The 17,698-nt window shown below is 35.8% G+C and overlaps 1 protein-coding gene across 3 annotated transcripts in view; it reads left to right on the top strand.

The window, feature by feature from the left end:
• KIAA0586 (KIAA0586 ortholog) overlaps positions 1 to 17,698 on the top strand; it is a 136,085-nt gene that overhangs the window by 100,657 nt on the left and 17,730 nt on the right. For 2 of the 3 annotated variants that reach the window (XR_012516292.1, XM_074393882.1), the window contains exons 30-31: positions 8,230 to 8,286; positions 16,120 to 16,260. Coding sequence is in view for 2 of the 3 variants with exons in the window: in XM_074393882.1 (XP_074249983.1) it covers positions 8,230 to 8,286; positions 16,120 to 16,260 (198 nt within the window). In the remaining variant the exon portion in view is untranslated. The other variant, XM_074393883.1, reaches the window with a different exon arrangement.

Here is a 17,698-nt window from a genome sequence, read left to right as displayed (position 1 = left end):
AACAACAGATCCTGGAGAGGGTATGGAGAAATAGGAATGCTTTTACACTGTTGGTGGGAGTGTAAATTAGTTCAACCATTGTGGAAGACAGTGTGGCGATTTCTCAAGGATCTAAAACCAGAAATACCATTTGACCCAGCAATCCCATTACTGGGTGTATACCCAAGAATTATAAAAAATTTTACTATAAAGACACATGCACATGTATGTTTATAGCAGCACTGTTCACAATAGCAAAGACTTGAACCATCCCAAATGCTAATCAATAATGGACTGGACAAAGAAACGTGGCATATATATACCATGGAATATTATGCAGCCATAAGAAAGGATGAGTTCATGTCCTTTGCAGGGACATGGATGAAGCTGGAAACCATTATTCTCGGCAAACTAACAAACTAACAGGAACAGAAAACCAAACACCGCTTCCCACTCATAAGTGGGAGTTGAACACTGAGAACACATGGACGCATGGAGGGGAACATCACCCACCAGGACCTGGTGGGTGGTCGGGGACTACAGGAGGGATAGCATTAGGAGAAATACCGAATGTAGATGAAGGGTTGATGGGTGCAGCAAACCACCATGGCATGTGTATACCTATGTAACAAACCTGCACGTTCTGTACATGTATCCCAGAACTTGAAGTATAATAATAATAATAAAATATGTATGAACATGTGTGTGTCTGCAGCAGAGAAGCCAAGGTAAAGACCTATGGCTGGAAATACTTAAGACGGCATCAAACTACATATCAAATTGTTACTTTACTTCTGTTTCTCTGGCTTACCTCAGAGTTACCTTGCATAGGTTGAAAGATCTAATGGAACAGGAAAGGGTCTTTGTGTCTAGCCTCAGCTTTTAGGATGGGAGGAGTCAATGGGAATAATCTGGGCAGTGCAACACGTTCAAAATTGGAAACCCAAGCCATGTGTCATACACCACAGTATTTTTTACAGTTCCACAGGTGAAAATGAAACCAACTTCATCCTTTTCAGAAAACATGTTTTTTAAGAAATCTATTTATTATTATAAAAGCAAAATAAAATAGGATCACTTAATTACAAAATATTTTAAAATATGTGCATGACAAATGCTTGGTAAATATACCTCATTGTTTTCAGAGTGTCCCTGATGGGTTCCTTATTCATGACCTACAAATGGTGATTACATATTTAAGACTTTCTTGAGTATATTTTTTAATTGGGAGTAAATACAGAGGTCAGAATTACTCTTGGGTTTCTAGTAAGAAGAAATGCAATACTTGTGAATTCTTTTAAGCTAAATGCTGTTTACTCTCTGTTAAAATGATAAAACAAGTTACTCTATTGTGGAATATATACCCACGAAAGTCTTTCAGTAAAATGTTATTGCTAAAAGGTATCTTAAAATCTAATTGTTAGCCTTTGTTATACTTGCCAGCTCAGAATGGACAGGTACCCTTTTGTGTGGTGAGCCTCACAGAGGCTATGGAAAACATGAGCACTTCCTTCTTGGGACTATAATTGCAGTAATACTCTACCACCTAGTAAAGTCAGAAAACACAGTTTAGGTAGAAATATACTTCTGAGAGCCTTGCGATTATTGCTTTTTGTGTCATTCTGCCTACATTACACTAACTAGGACTTCGGAAATCCTGGAAATAATAAGTTGGATATTTTCTAATTACTGTGTCAGCATGATCAATCCTTTTCTAAATTTGCCAGTTTCCTGAAATAGCTCAGCTTATGTTCATAGCACTTTAGAGGAAGCAGCACAAAATTAGTTTCTGTGTTCTCGTATATTTCTGTTGGTGTCACAAAAGAAATGAAATATTTGTCTTTAGCAAAAAGACCTGTCCACCAAACTTCAATTAATGAATACAAGAATTAGAAATCAAAACTTTGTTTAGTCTAAGGAAAAACAATTCTTTAAACTGTAACCACATGCCTGTTTCTTGTTTGCATCAACTCTGGGTGACTGTTATTGTCTTCTGTGAATTCTCTGGGGCAGGGGCCTGACTTTGTTGAATGAGCCAATTGTTTTCCTTTGTGTTGCCCATCTAGTAAGTTCCCATCTGGTTTGTATCAGACTGTTTTCACAGCCAGCAACTGCTGCCTTCTCTATATCCTGACACTTCGGGGCCCCACGCTGTCAAAGCACTGCTGCGATGGCCTTGCTGGCAGGGCCTATACAGCTGTGCCTTACAGCTTGGAACTATTACTCAGAGTAATGGTAACGTAGAACTTGGACTGGCCCTTATTCCCATTGGTGTCATGTGTACAGTGAGCAGAAACCCACCCTCTCCCTCTCTCCCCCTTGCCCCGAAACTTGCATTGAACAGAAAATCTTTAAAGCTCTTATTTTAGGATGTGGAATGGTGGTGTTCTTATTTTCTAGTGGCTTCCTGTATTTGAAAGCTCATTTTTCATTCTTTCACTGTTTCAAAAGTTACCAGGTCTGGCCTTAGGGAAGTGAACTGGTCACTATGTCACTTTAATTTTTGTTTCCATATTTAGTTAGAAATGACTAGAGATGTCAAAACCTACTGTCAAGGCTACACAGATGATACAGTGTATTTTTGGTGATAATCACAAGCCACAATTTGAGAGAAGTTTTCATATTTAGGAGGGATTTCCATATCAGAAAATGGATTTTCTGTGTATAGATATAGAGGCACTTAGCTTCAAACTGCCTAGTAAATATTAGGGAGTTACTTTGCCTTCAGCTTTGCTACTTATCAAATGACATTTATAAGAATGTTATAATAATGATCTTCTCTAACAATCTGTGACCTGTTGTAGTATAGGTGAATTAGAATTATGGGCATTACTATTGACAAAGATATTGTTAAGTGTAGTTATGATGTTATTGCTTAATAGACATAAACTGAAACAGCAAACTTCTTTTGTACCAAAGAAAGGAATTAAATGTGAATTGATGATGTATTAAGATTTTTTTGATGCTGTAAAGATTAGTTAAAACTGGATTATAGTTTGTGCTTTCAATTAAATCAAGTGGCTGATTGTCGTAGAGCATGAAGTATCCTAGATGGTAAGCCTTGTGAGAGTTAAACTGCAGCAACAACAGAAACTCACCTTCTGCTTCTGAATAATTTCAGTGCACTGGTATTTCAAGGTTCCTAGAAAATAAAATAGAAAGGAATTCATCTTTGTAGTCATCAGTACAGCCTATGACTTAGCATAACCGTTTGTTTGATATTAAAGGCTACCTAGTAATGATAGTAATTTGGCTATTTTATCATTGGAAAAAATGTTTAAAACTACAAAGGTATAATCTTCTAATTGCTGAAACTAACCTATTGGTTTTTTCAATTTTAACTTTTTTATGGAAGAATAATATAGATTCAGAAAAGTATACATATCGTAAGTACACAGCTCAAAGAATTTTCACAAATACAGTACACTTGTGCCAGCAGTATTCAGCTCAAGAAACTGAACACTGCCAGACCCCCGAAGGCCCTCATGCTCCTTTTCAGCCACCGTCTCCACTCCCACAAGCATAAAACCACTATTCTGACTTCTAACAGCCTAGATTAGTTTCCTTGTTTGTACTTTACATTAATGAAATCGTACAGTATGTATGGCATCTTCAGCAGGCAAATCTATTTTAGTTTTTAAGATTCTTTTAGTTTTTAAACTATTATGGCATGGTTTTATAAAGAATGTTCTGAGAGGAATTTGTTTTAGTAGCTGTTTCACAGGCTGTTCAACTAACAGGAAGTGAATCGTAGATAAAGTTGTCTACTAAAACATAGAGACTCAGTCCTCAACCAAATTTTAATGCTGAATGTCCCTCTAGACATTCTTGCCCCTAAAAGGCAGGCACTCTCTCTGTTATAACACCAACAGCAATACAGTCAAGTACTTAAATGCTTTTTAATGAGCTTTAATAATTAAATGTACATTACTCAAGTTAATTGTGATTTGCATTCAGGATATGTGGGTCATCTATTTTTTGAATTAATTATCAACTTCTTGGCAGTTGGATATATACTTTTATGCTGCCAGGGTCCTATTTCTGAAAATGCTATTATTTGAGAGAGTTTGTGTACCTAGTAGATATGCAGCCACTGAGAAACTTAATTTGGAGTATCTGGCCAGGTTATTTAACAAGTTCTAACTTTTTAATACATTTTTAAGTACTCTAATAATTTCTTGGATTTTCTTTTAGTGAACTAAGATTAGTATAAAAATGCAGCTATCCTGACTGTTACTAATTTTAGATTTCTCCTTATTAGATTTTGTTTTAAATTTTGGACATTATCCCTTTAAAAATTTGTCTTTTGTTTTGTGGGTTAAAAATTCACATTTAGGGGGCTTCATCTTTATATCCTTGTTTTGTGGTTAACAGCCTTATAGTTTTATACTGTTTTCTTAGGTAATTCGTAAAGAATCTGCTTAAAACAATACTATAAAGATTTACAGATATAATATTGCTATACCAGTGACTCTTACTGAAAATAGCATTAAAGAGTCAGAAGATAAACTTTCAAGCCCAAAATAATTTTTTTAAACATGAGAGTGCAACCATTATAAAGCCCAAATTTCTAGTTTTTTAATACCAATTTTTATAAATTTTATTTTATTTTAGATTCCAGGGGTACATGAATATGTTTATTACATGGATATATTGGTATATTGCTGAATTGAGGGGGATTGGGCTTCTAATATACCCATTACCCAAATTGTGACTATTGTACTTGATAGGTTATTTTTCAACCCTGCCCCCACAAACCCGGCTTTTGGAGTTTCCATTGTCTATTATTTCCATCCATATGTCCATTTGTACCTATTGTTTAGCTCCCATTTATAAATGAGAATATGTGGTCATGGGTTTTCTGCTTCTGAGTTAATTCACTTAGGATAGCGGCCTCCAGCTCTATATATGTTGCTGGAAAGAACATGATTTCATTCTTTTTTATGGCTGTGTAGTATTCCTTGAAAAATACCAATTGTTGAAAAGCTTGTATACTAACTATAATATGGCTTACTTTCAATTGGCACCGTAGATAGCAACAGTATTTTAAATGATTATTTGAAATGAAAAGCTAAAATACTGAAATAAGATGAGTGTTTGGAAAAGGCAGAGTGTGTACAAGTAGTGTAATACCAGTACCCGCTGTGTGCCTTCAATTAAAGCTTTTTCAGCAGTATCCCTGCTTTTCCAGGCTGGAATTGTATTTCCAAATCTAAGATCACTTGTTTCTTATTTTGTAGCGTCTTCAAACATTTAAGTAAAAGTTAAAAGTCAGCTTTTTGTGGCAAAGATAGAAATATAAATTATATTTATAGTTAATACATAACTCAATTTCTAGTCAGTATTGCTCATTCAAAATTTCCATAGAAATGTTAATAGAAATTTGTAGATGAAATAATTCCAAAATTTTCCTTCTAACCTTTTGACTTCAATACCAGTAAGTGGTTTGTTTTTTCAGTTTTGATTGGCAATATAAAGATTTTTAAGAACCGACAAACTTGAGAAGCAGTTTTCAAGTTGCGTTGACCTAGTTGTAGGCTATCTTTGCAACTTTAAGCATCAACTGCAGAGCACAATACTCACCCTTCCAATAAACCACATTAATCAAAAAGTGAGAATTATGAAGCTACTACTTATAAGTTAAAAGTAGTCAACTCTGATATTGTGATAGTGGCTTTCTTTTTTTTAACTGTTAAAAGATATCACTATAGAAGTCAAGATTCTCCCTGTTTTGATTGAGGAGAGTTTTGTTTATGTTTACAATAATAGCAACAACAGTATGTCGTAGTTACCATTTATGTACACTTCATGTGGCATACTTTGCTAAGATCCTTGATCAACCCAGTTAGGTAGGTAATAGTCTCATTACTTGCTATAAAAAGTGGTTCTTCAATGGAAGGGATCTCTGAGGTGATATTGATACCTGTGTTTTCATGTTTATACTATATGTTCTTTGTAGATTTGAAAGGGAGCTCTATTAAGCTGGAGGGACCAAGCAGTAATAATTTCTTTCCCTCTCTAACTCTTGGAAATTTAGAAACAGAGTGAGAAGTGAACATAGATAGCATGTAACCATTAATATCATAGTAAGTACTTTTAATACATTTAAAGATTTTTAAAAATTATATCACAGTTGAGCAGGGCATAGTGGCAGATACCTGTAGTCCTAGCTACTGGGAAGGCTGAGATGGCAGGATGGCAGGATCTCTTGGACCCAGGAGATCAAGGCTGCAGTGAGCTATGATTGTGCCACTGCGTTCCAGCCTGGGTGACAGAATAAAACCCCCACTTCTTTAAAAAACAAGCAAAACCTGTATCACAGTTGGATGTTTAATTTTGGTCTGTTTGTGTATATCAGATACCTAATTTGTATTTTTTCACTCGCCTTATAAAACTATATTTTTGTAAGTTTTCTAAAGTATAACTACAATAGTTTAGCATGAATGTGTATCTCCAGCGAGAATATATTGCCCAGCATAATGAAATACGCAATGCTTATAATATTACTCATTTAAATACCATAAAACTCTACCCAAATTTTTAGAAATTTTTTAATTTAGAAATTGTTTCAAGTTTTAATTTTTATGAATACTAAGTGACTATATGTATTTATGGGTTACATGAGATATGTTGATACAGGCATGCAGTGTGTAATAATCATATCAGGGTAAATGGAGTATTCATCACCTCAAGCAGTTATCCTTTTTGTTACAAACAATCCAGTTATACTCAGTTATTTGAAAATGTACAATTAAATTATTTTTTACTATAGTCACCCTTCTGTGCTAGCAAATTACTGTCTTATTCATTCTTTTTTTTTTTTTTTTTTAAACCCATTAACCCTTCCCACTTCCCTACCACCCTCACTACCATTCCCAGCCTGTGGTAACCATTCTTCTACTGTCTATCTACATGGGTTCAATTGTTTTCTTTTTCTTTCTTTTTTTTTTTCCAGCCTGGCATTATTTCCCAGGCTGGTGTACAATGACACCATCTTGGCTCACTGCAACCTCTGCCTCCTGGGTTCAAGCCATCCTCCCATCTCAGCCTCCCAAGTAGCTAGGTCCACAGGCACAAGCCAGCACACCTGGCTACTTTTTGTATTTTTTGTAGAAACTGGGTCTCGCCATGTTGCCCAGGCCGGTCTTGAACTCCTAAGCTCAAGCGATCCACCTGTCTCAGACTCCCAAAGTGCTTGGATTACAGGCATGAATCACCTCACGGGCTTGTTTTTATTTTTAACTCCCACAAATAATTGAGAACCTTCAAAGTTTGTCTTTCTGTGCCTGGCTTATTTCACTTAACATAATGACCTCCAGTTCTATCCATATTGTTGCAAAAAACAGGATCTCATTCTTTTTCATGGCTGAATAACACTCCATTGTGTACATGTACCACCTGAAATTTTTGTGAAATAAAAGAAGCTTGAGAGGTAACTGATTTTTATCTTAAAGAAAATTAGAAAAGAAATACTGATTATGCAACATTATAATTTTTTTCGTATCACCCTGCCCCAAGAATTTGCTTGAAATAACAGTTACAGAAGGTTGTTAATTAACTGTACTTCACAGCACAGATTAACAGCATCAAAACGAAGCCATGTCCTCGGTATTATCTTGTTGGCCTGAGATGAATATGTGCTACAGGTTTCTCTCTTCAGTTAACTTTCCAATTCTCTGTCCATAAAAGAGTTTTTCCTCTGCCTATTTTACCTTAATACTAAAAATTCACTTTGGTATAATAGCTTTTGTATAATAGTGTATTACTCTTTTGTGCTCCCTGACAGCTTTATTGGTTGTTTCCTACTGATTGTATTGAGTAACATGCCCAAGGCTGGCCTAGGAAGAAGGGAGATTCTAAACCTCTTTTTGTAACTATTAAATTATTAGGTAAGAGAATCTGTGAAAACTTTTCATGTTGGAAGAAATGGCCCATGAATTTCCTTTATTTAATATAAATTTCAGATTCTATCATGACCCTTTGCTTTCCCCTCTCCCTCATCTGTGATGCATAAAGACAATAATCTGTTACATAAAGTATTTTCTATTGATAGTCATTAAAATTCAGCTGTTCAACTTCCTTCTTTACATCGAGGCCGCTAGATCAGGCTTCCGTTTACCTGGTTTTATGAGAATAACGGTGGGAATACATTTGGTTTGTGTTCTTTTAGTGAATAGGAATGACTCATGATTATTTTTATGCTTAACTGATTTTCTTCTGAAAAGATAAATTTTTATTTGGTTTCACCAGGTGATATGGATCGGACACAAACTGAGCCCAATCTGTACCTCACATCTGTATTTACAGGTAAGATTTTTACTTTAAAAGTTCTTGAACTTGGAGCTGTTCAGATTTTTTCATTTCCTTATTCTTTCTTTCTTAATAATCAACACAGTAGAAATACTAATAGCAATTTTTAATTCTTCTGAAATATCTGTAAATTCACCCCAGGTATAAACTCAGTTCTCCAAAAGGCGTAAGTTAGGGGACAGAAAAAGAAACCTATTGTTTCGCGTTGGAAAGTTTATAAAATGATGAATTAAAAGGCTGCAGGTATGGTATTTGAGCAATGAGGACAGGACTCGAGATAATTCCATCTGGGGGAGGTTATTTGTGGGGACAGGACACTGTTTAAACTTTGAAGTCAGTTTTAAACAAAGTGAAGCAGCTGGAACCTGGCATAAGAAGAAACAGATCTTTCACATTAACGATTGCTTTTTAGAGGAAAAAGAATTGGAGTTGTTTTTACAGGTGCCGGAACATTTATTCTTCCTATAAGAACTGTTTTGTTTTTACCTTAAATTGTAAATTTTAAAATAAGCATTTGTCAACTCATTTGAAAAACAAAAAAGTAATAGGATTTATATGCCTAAAATATATTTTGGGATGTTACCCTTTTTAAAACATGAATAAGAAAAGAAATGTTTAATAGTGACTAATTCTGGAAAGCAGAATTAAATAAAATATTGCATACTATATACTTCACATCAAATGATGAGGCACCTTCTTCATCAAGACTTGTGTTTATTCTCTAACACTGGGGCTCTGATGTTGCACAATCTGTAGGATGGGGTTAAGTATGTGAAGAGAATTGAATACAGCAGGGTAGTTTAGCAGCTGCTGACACAGGAATTGGCACAAGAGTGGATGAGGCCAGGGTGGACGGGAAAAATGCTTCAAGTAGTCAATAAAACATGGGTGAAATACTGTAACATTTTCACAGACAGCTAGGAAGCAACTGCACTGCTGGAACTCAGGGCTGATTTTAAAGACAAGATCTAGTCAGCATGAATCTAAGCAAGCTGCTAGCAAAGAGCAATCACAGACTCCCTAGGTAAAAACAAATCAATTTGGTGCAGCAGTCATTTCAAGGTCCACTATTTGCCCAGCATCCTGCTGAGGCTTTGTAGAATGCTGAGGTAAATAAGACACAGTCACTGTCCTAGTAGAGCACATATTTAACGGGAACAACAGACTTACAAGTTGGTAACAGTAATACAAGGTGATAAGTCACAAATACTGTGTACTTGCTATACTAGTCACTCAGAACACAAAGACTGTCAGTTCGAGAGACTGTCCATGCTCTTAAGGAATGCATTGTCTGGAAGACATGACAGATAAACATAAATAATTACAGTGCAGTTTGGTAAGTGCTGCAATCAAGTTGCAGAGAATAAGACAGCCACAATTAACAGGAGAGGAACTGATATTTCACCACTATCACTGGAAAAACAATTCAGAGAATTGATTCCTACCATTCATTATATAGCATATTACTTAAAATAAATTATAGTTTTTCTTTTACTTATTTTTATAAATCCAACATCCAAAACAGAAAACATAAACTTTCTTTATTAATTTTAAATATTTCTAAAGCAAAAACTTGGAATTTCAAATGTCTAAAAAGTGTATTAAATTATGTCTCAGGAAGCTTCTAATGCATGGGCTGACTCCATGGCATGCCCAGCTTAAATGCATGCCAGGTTAAATGACATACTGCAAACCCATGAAATCAAGGAACTGTCTTTTTTATAGACCTGAAAACAGCTGTTGAAACAATTACATCATAATGACTTGACTGTGCAAATTTAAAAAGTCAAACTTTAAAGGCATCAAACTATATTTAATAGAGGTAGAAGATTTATATTTGCTTTCATGGTGATTTATTAAAATGTTATGTCTTTTCTTTTAAAAAATGTAAATTTTTCATGAATGTTACCCTTTTCGCTTGTTCACAATAATCTAAGTGATGCTTTTTTTTAATGTTCCCAGTTAAGGAGTTCTCTTGCAAAGTTCTAAAACTGTGGTTTAGCTTGTGTAAATGAATACTTTAAAAAGCTTTCAGCCAGGGTGGTGGCTCATGCCTATAATCCCAGCACTTTGGGAGGCAGAGGCAGGCAGGTCACGAGGTCAGGAGTTTGAGACCAGCCTGACCAACATGGTGAAACCCTGTCTTTACTAAAAATACAAAATTAGACAGGCATGGTGGCATGCGCCAGTAATCCCAGCTACTCAGGAGGCTAAGGCAGAAGAGTCGCTTGAACCCGGGAGGTGGAGGTTGTAGTGAGCCAAGATCACGGCACTGCACTCCAGCCTGGGCGACACCTCAAAAAAATTTTTTTCCCCCAAAATGTACATAAACAAATACCTTTAGATAAGATGGTACATTTTAATGATATAACTTCTTGATTAAAACACCGTTAACTAGAGTTTAAACTAGCATAACTATTTGGAGGCCTTCCAGAGTACACTCTCTCTTTCCCCCCTCCCTCTTTTTTTCTTAATTGTGTTTCAGTGAAAAATTCTTATTTTTCCTTCAAAAGCAGAGTACCTTTTGCAGCCCACCCTCAGCTTCATTGCCTCTTGGATAGTGGCTTTCCAATTACATAAAAGTAAGGACCGATCTGTTTGATCGCTTTCTATGTTCCAGCACTATACAAAGCACTTTGTATGTATTATCTCAACGAATCCTCATAAAAACCTCTGAAGTAGGTACTCATATTTTTTTTAATAGTTGAGAAAACTGGGGTTCAGATAACTTACATAACCTTTTCAGTCTCTTATTATTTTGTATCCCTCTTACCACTTACCTATTTTTCTTTATAGGTAAGTGGTAAGAGGGATACAAAATAATATACAAAACCTGTCACTTTTTGTTATATTAGATGTTTGTTTCATTACTTGTCATTCATCCCATAAACCCAACAGAATGTGCGGCCAGTGAGGTTGGAGCCTTTGTTTTCTTCACTGCTCCATTCTCTAGAGTCTAGAACAGTGCCAGGCACCGTTGATATTTTGTTGGATGGATGGATGAACGCAGCTCTGCCCTGTTCCAGAATCCATTCTCTTATCCCCCTCTGCCTTCTACTGCTTCCCATACAGAATCCTCACTCTAGCAGTCTGGGTGGGGCCGTTCCTACGTGACCTAATTTGGACCCTCGTCTTGACCTGTCATAAAAGGGCTTGTGCTTCAAACTTGATCACTGCTCATCTTCTTAGCTGCTCCTATCATTCATTACATAGCAGAACTTAAATGGAATTACCCTCAACTACCTTAAAAAGTAATAATTTTTATGTGGGTAATTAAGGTATTTGGTTTAGTGCCTTGTAGTCTCAACTCTAACAATTATTAATTAATTAGGTGAATTATACTAGGCTTTCTTTTTTGAAAACCATCCTTAACCTTGTGTGACTCTCTACTGTAAAAGGAATCTTCTTATTTTTCTCTCTGATCTTTCCTTTTGTTTTCCTTTATTCATCTTTCCTTACTCTTCCCCACATTTTTGTCATTATTGCTATTCTCAGTCTACTTTTTCTCCCTAGTTGATTGCAATTCTCATTGCTCCATTATATTTGTGTAGATGACTGCTAATTCTGTATTTCTAAAACTGTGTCACAGTCTTCAATCTTTGACTCTAGTTGCCTCCTGGAGAAGTCCATTCACACGTCTTGCAGGCGTTCAGATTCATCAGGTGGATAGCTGGTGCTAATACCTTACCATCTCTTTGTACTTCAGTAGCCCCCAAGTTTGTTGTGTTCTTATTACTGGCTAGTCAGTCAACCGTATCTGTCATTTCAGAGTGAAACTTGATTCTTGATAAGTACTAAGTCTCCATCCAAAATATCTTGACTCTTTTTCCACTGCCAAGGATCATTAGATCTTCCATGGACGATTTTTATAGATCCCTCTCCTCTCTTTATTTTCTAAAGAACTGTTAGAATGATTTTTACGTTTTTTTTTAAAAAAAAAAAACTTTTATTTTAGGTTTGGGGGTACAATATGAAGAATGTTTCTTGTATAGGTAAACTTGGGCCATGGGGGTTTGTTGTACAGATTATTTTATCACCCAGTTATTAAGCCAAATACCCAATAGTTATTTTTTCTGCTCCTCTTTTTCCTCTCACCCTCCAACCTCAAGTAGATCCCAGTTTTTATTGTTCACTTCCATGTGTTCATGAGTTCTCATCATTTAGCTCCTACTCTAAAGTGAGAACGTGCAGTATTTGGTTTTCTGTTCCTGCATTAGTTTGCTAAGGATGATAGCTTACAGCTTCATCCATGTTCCTGCAAAAGACATGATCTTGTTTTTTTTATGGCTGCATAGTATTCCACGGTAAACATGTACCACGTTTTCTTTATCCAGTTTGTCATTCATGGGCATTTGGGTTGATTCCATGCCTTTGCTCTTGTGAAAAGTGCTTCAGTGAACATCTGCCTACATGTGTCTTTATGGAAGAATGATTTACATTCCACTTAGTATACACCTAGTAATAGAATTGCTGGGTCTAATGGTAGTTCTGCTTTTAGCTCTTTAAGGAATCACCATACTACTTTCCACAATGGTTGAACTAATTTACACTCCTACCAAGTGAGTAAGTGCTCCCTTTTCTCCACAACCTCACCAGCTTCTGTTATTTTTTAGCTTGTTAATAATAGCCATTCTGACTGGTATGAGATGGGACCTCATTGTGGTTTTGGCTTGCATTTCTCTAATATGTAGTAATGTTGAGCTTTTATTCATATGCTTGCTAGCCCCATGTATGTTTTCTTTTGAAAGGTGTTTGTTCATGTCCTTTGGGGTTGTTTTTCTCTTGTAAATTTGTTTAAGTTCCTTATAGATGCTGGATATTAGACCATACATTTGCTCAAATTACTCCTCTGCTCAGAATCTTTTGTGACTCTTTACTCTTTTACCAGGCTTGTCCCTGGCCTTCCTTTACAGCCTCCTCTCACCATTCCTCCTATCCAGACAATATTTGATATCAGAATACTCAGAGTTTCCTTAACGTATTAACTTTATTTTGTTGTTCTCTTTTCCTTCATTGCTTTCCCATCATCTTTTCAGTCCCAACTCAATGGCTACCTTCCACCTTATTTAAACTAAGTATTCCTATACATGTTTATTCTCTCTATTAAGTGATGAACTTCTCGAGGATCAGGGCTCTGTCTTCTTCATCTGCGTATGCTGTTAGCTCCATACATACAGAAGAGTCATATAGATGTTTAGTTCATACATATATGCTTTTGGAGAAGCCCATTTTAGCATCTCTGGGCCTCAATTACCTTGTCTATTTCCCAGAATTACTGTGAGGATCAGATAATATGATGGAGAAAAGATAATTACAAAAGCTGAATTGTAATACATAAGTATAAGGCAGTAACTGCAAGAAATGCTTGTAGTGATTGAGTATGTTCCTTGAGACTTGGAAACTTCTAGGAGATCCCCCCAGCCCTAAAAAGTTGTAACTCTTGTTACAACGTTGAGCAATTTAATCAGTAATTTTATGCACAAAGTAGAAAATGAAGGTATAAACAGAGCGGTTTTGTGAAATTAAATAACAGAGAAAAGAAGAGTATTTGGTATCACTGTTGGTTTTGGCAGATGTGTAACTCAAGGAAAGGAGTTTTTCTTAAGAATAATTAGGAGAAGGTAACATTAAGTTGTTCGTATGAGTGGAAAATTAATTTGTTCTAGGACTTAGTTATATCCAGTGTCAGTTTTTACTTTGTTGATGAGGTAAGCTGCTTCCCTCGGTTATTTTGTATATTCTGCATCATGGCTTTGTAAAATATAAGAATATTTAAATATCATATATTATTGATGCTTATCCTATACACATTTTTAAGGCCAGGCATGGTGGCTCACATCTGTAATGCCGGTACTTTGGAAGGCTGAAGTAGGAGGATCACTTGAGACCAAGGAGTTTGAGAGCAGCCAGGGTAACATACGGAGACCGTCCCTCTACAAAAAATTTTTTTAAATTAGCCAGAGATGGTGGTACATATCTGTGGTCCTAACTACTTGGGAGCCTGAGGTGGAAGGATCGCTTGAGCCTGGGAGGTTGATACTGCAGTGAGCCATGATCATGCCATTGTACTCCAGCCTAGGTGACAGAGCAAGACCCTGTCTCAAAAAAAAAAAAATTTTAAAAAAAATTAAAAATGTTCTTAATGTCTATTCATTTTTCTTATATCCTGACAAACTGAAAAGACTCAAGTTTTTTCCTATTTATTTAAATTGATGTAAGACTTGCTTTCTTTTTAAATACTATGGTATTATATAGTTTGTGATATTGCTGTAATGGTGCCAAATCTTATTTTCCTCTCCCTTTTCATAAAAAAAATGAAATTGATACAAGTAACAAAAAGGAATGATATAGTATTTAAAATAGTCTTTTTAAAATTTCCTTATATGAAAGGAATTTGCCTTTTACAAGTATTCTGATCTTGGACAGCTGTGATTGAGTCATCATTAAAATCTCCAGAACTGTCTAATTGTACTGTGCCTCCTGTAAACATTTAATGAAACTTTGACTTTATTACTGTGGAAACTACTTGAAAAACATAAAGGGATTTTAGAAAAATTACTGTGACTCTTGTCTGAAATATGTCCTTAAGATTTTTAAGATAATTTGTTTTTAAGGTATTTATTATTCTTATGTCTATGGTAAATCCATGAAATTTAAAATGAGGATTTTTGGGTTTTGTTTTAAATAATACCAAGTTGATAGTATTCTTGGGCATTTTGCTTTAAACTTAGAGGGGTGAATTTGAGTGTAGGCAAATAGATACACTTATGTAATCAACTTTGAATTTTTTACATATTAATAAATTATTTACCCCAAACTGCCTCCCCTCTGCCGCCAGCAAGGTTTCATATTAGGCATTATAATATTGCTCTCATTCCATGGAGTGGGAATTTTTTTTCATATTTCATTAAATATAGAGATAATGTCTACAATAGTGAGAAAAGTCTATTTTATAGAGAAAAATGCTTTCCAAAGACAAGTGTCAGTATTTGGATGACCACTGCAATATGTTTTTCCTCTGACATTGCTAACCTTATATCACTTCGGTTAACTAATAGCATTGCCCCCTTAGGCACTCAGTAAATCATTATTAATGACAGGCTCCTGAATTTAAGGGTCCATTTTTTTAGGAATAGGAGGAAGAGCAAAGTGCCTTGGCAACCTTTGACTTCAAATGCCTTCTACATGGCTCATATCTTACCTCTTTAAAAAAAACGGAACCCGTTCTTGTTCTAACTAACCACAAATCTTTAATTTCAGGCTATCACAGTGTTTTATTTCTTTTCTAGCTATTTACTTAATGGTAACAGTAATAATAATGGCAGTCTTTTAGTGGTAATGGGAGGGCTTAGTATTTGAGCACTTACTGAGGTGCTAAGCTCTGTTACTGAGCTCTTCACTGCCACTCTTTTATCCTCACTATACTATGCAAGGTAGGTACTATTATCCCATTTAACATACGGTAAACTCAACTTTCGAGTGGTAAAATAACTTGCTGAAAGTCACACCACCAGCAAGAAGTTAAGTCTGGATATCAGAGACTAGGCCCTCAACTCTGTTTGATCTTACTTAGCATTTATCCTCTATATCACAACTTTTAGCTTGTATACTCTTGAAATGTTCTCTCTGACTGATTAGGAGTGAGGGTAGAAAGGAGGAAGGTATGTTTTATCTCTCTGACAATTTCTGAGCACTTTGGGACGAGAGATTCCTTTGTATGCTGTCCTTATTTGGATTCCCGCCCCCCGCCACATTATTTCGCAAAGTATAAAAGCACGTAAATACTTAGGACATGCTGTTGAGAGCTGAATGAGCTTCTCCTTTGTGCAGGTGGGAAAGCAGTGCCACTCTCCGCTTCACAGATGCCCCCCGCCGAGATGTCCGTGCCGCTGCCCTCGGGGAACCCCGAGGATTGCTTTCAGTCTCCGAGCATCAGCACGATGCAGGGGGACATGGAGTCTTCAGGGCCAGGTACCGTCTGAATGAGAAGAGAGAGCCAGCACACTGTTTATGCCACCGGTTTTAAAGTCCTTTTACCTTGGCTTAAAACCATCTCTCAGACTGTTTGGTTTTTGAGCATATTCTGAAAAAACATTTCCAATTTTTTAAATAAAACAAAAAGCATAAAAAGCATAATTTGGGTATTTAAAGTTTTTAAATAAAATAAGTCAACATAAGTCTGATTGTGAGTTGTTTTTTAGAATTCTGAGATAGCATACAATAGTGGAGAGGGCATGACTTCTGACATCCAAGATCTATAGGAATAATTATCTGTACGCATTTATAAAATTATGTAGCTCAAGGTTACTCATTCTAAAATTTTTATAACAGCAAATAATTAGAAAAAAATCCAATGTCTATCAATAATAGACTGCTTTTAAAGTGATGGTACATCAGTACAATGGGATACTATGTAATATAAAAAATATTTAAAGTTTATGTAATGATATGGAATAATCTCTGAGATGCACTGTTAAAGTGGAAAAAGTCATATGCAAAATAGTGTGTGAACTATGCAATTGTTTAAATTATTTAAAATGGGATGGGGAGGAATTCAAATATATGGTATGTACACATATTCTTTCATGTATTTGCTTGTCAATATATTAAATAAACGAGAAACTGCTGTGTCTCCAGGGAGGAGAATTTTTGGCTGGGTGATAGGAGAGGCTAAGTGACAGGAATCAAGGATAATTGTGGTTACTATGTATTTGAACTTCAGTTGTGATAGAAAATATCAGTGAGATTAATTTTTATATGCCTTATGTATACCATATAAACCTTAATAAACCTGTGAAACAGGTAACTCTGTTACCTTTTGCAACATAAATACATAAAATTAAAAGAAAATAAAAAGCATTGCTTTTGAGTCAGATACATGTAGATTCGAATGCCAGTTTCTGTAGACACTTGCCCTGTGATAGGGGCCAAAGAAGCCCCTTTTTATTAGCTGTTTCAGATTAATAGGCTTAATGCTTATTTTTGCAGCATAGTGGGCATTAGTGATTGTGTGTGGAGATGGGGGGGCAGTGCCCAGCACAGTGCTTGATACCATGTAAGTGCTTAATAAATGGTGGTGTCCTTATTATCTTGAGGGATTTCAGCACTGTATAGTAGAGGGTATAAGCACATGAAAAGAAAGGCAGCCTAGCACTGCTGAAAAAAATTCACCTCCCGGAAAAATCCTTTTCTGTCACAGCTGAATTTCAAACACACGATAATAACCGTCATCCTTGACTTTTTCAGCATTTTTGTAGGTTACTAAGTGGGTCTCAGCCCTGGCAGCATATTAGAACCTCTGGGAGCTTTAAAAAATACTAATGCCTGGGCCTTGTACCAGGGATTTCAATTTAATTGTTCTTGGATGGGGTCCAGGCATTAGTTTTTTTTTTTTTTTTTTTTTTTTCTT

This window comes from Saimiri boliviensis, chromosome 2 (genome assembly GCF_048565385.1).
Source record: "Saimiri boliviensis isolate mSaiBol1 chromosome 2, mSaiBol1.pri, whole genome shotgun sequence".
Taxonomy (NCBI): domain Eukaryota; kingdom Metazoa; phylum Chordata; class Mammalia; order Primates; family Cebidae; genus Saimiri; species Saimiri boliviensis.
This window is presented reverse-complemented; position numbering and strand designations above follow the sequence as displayed.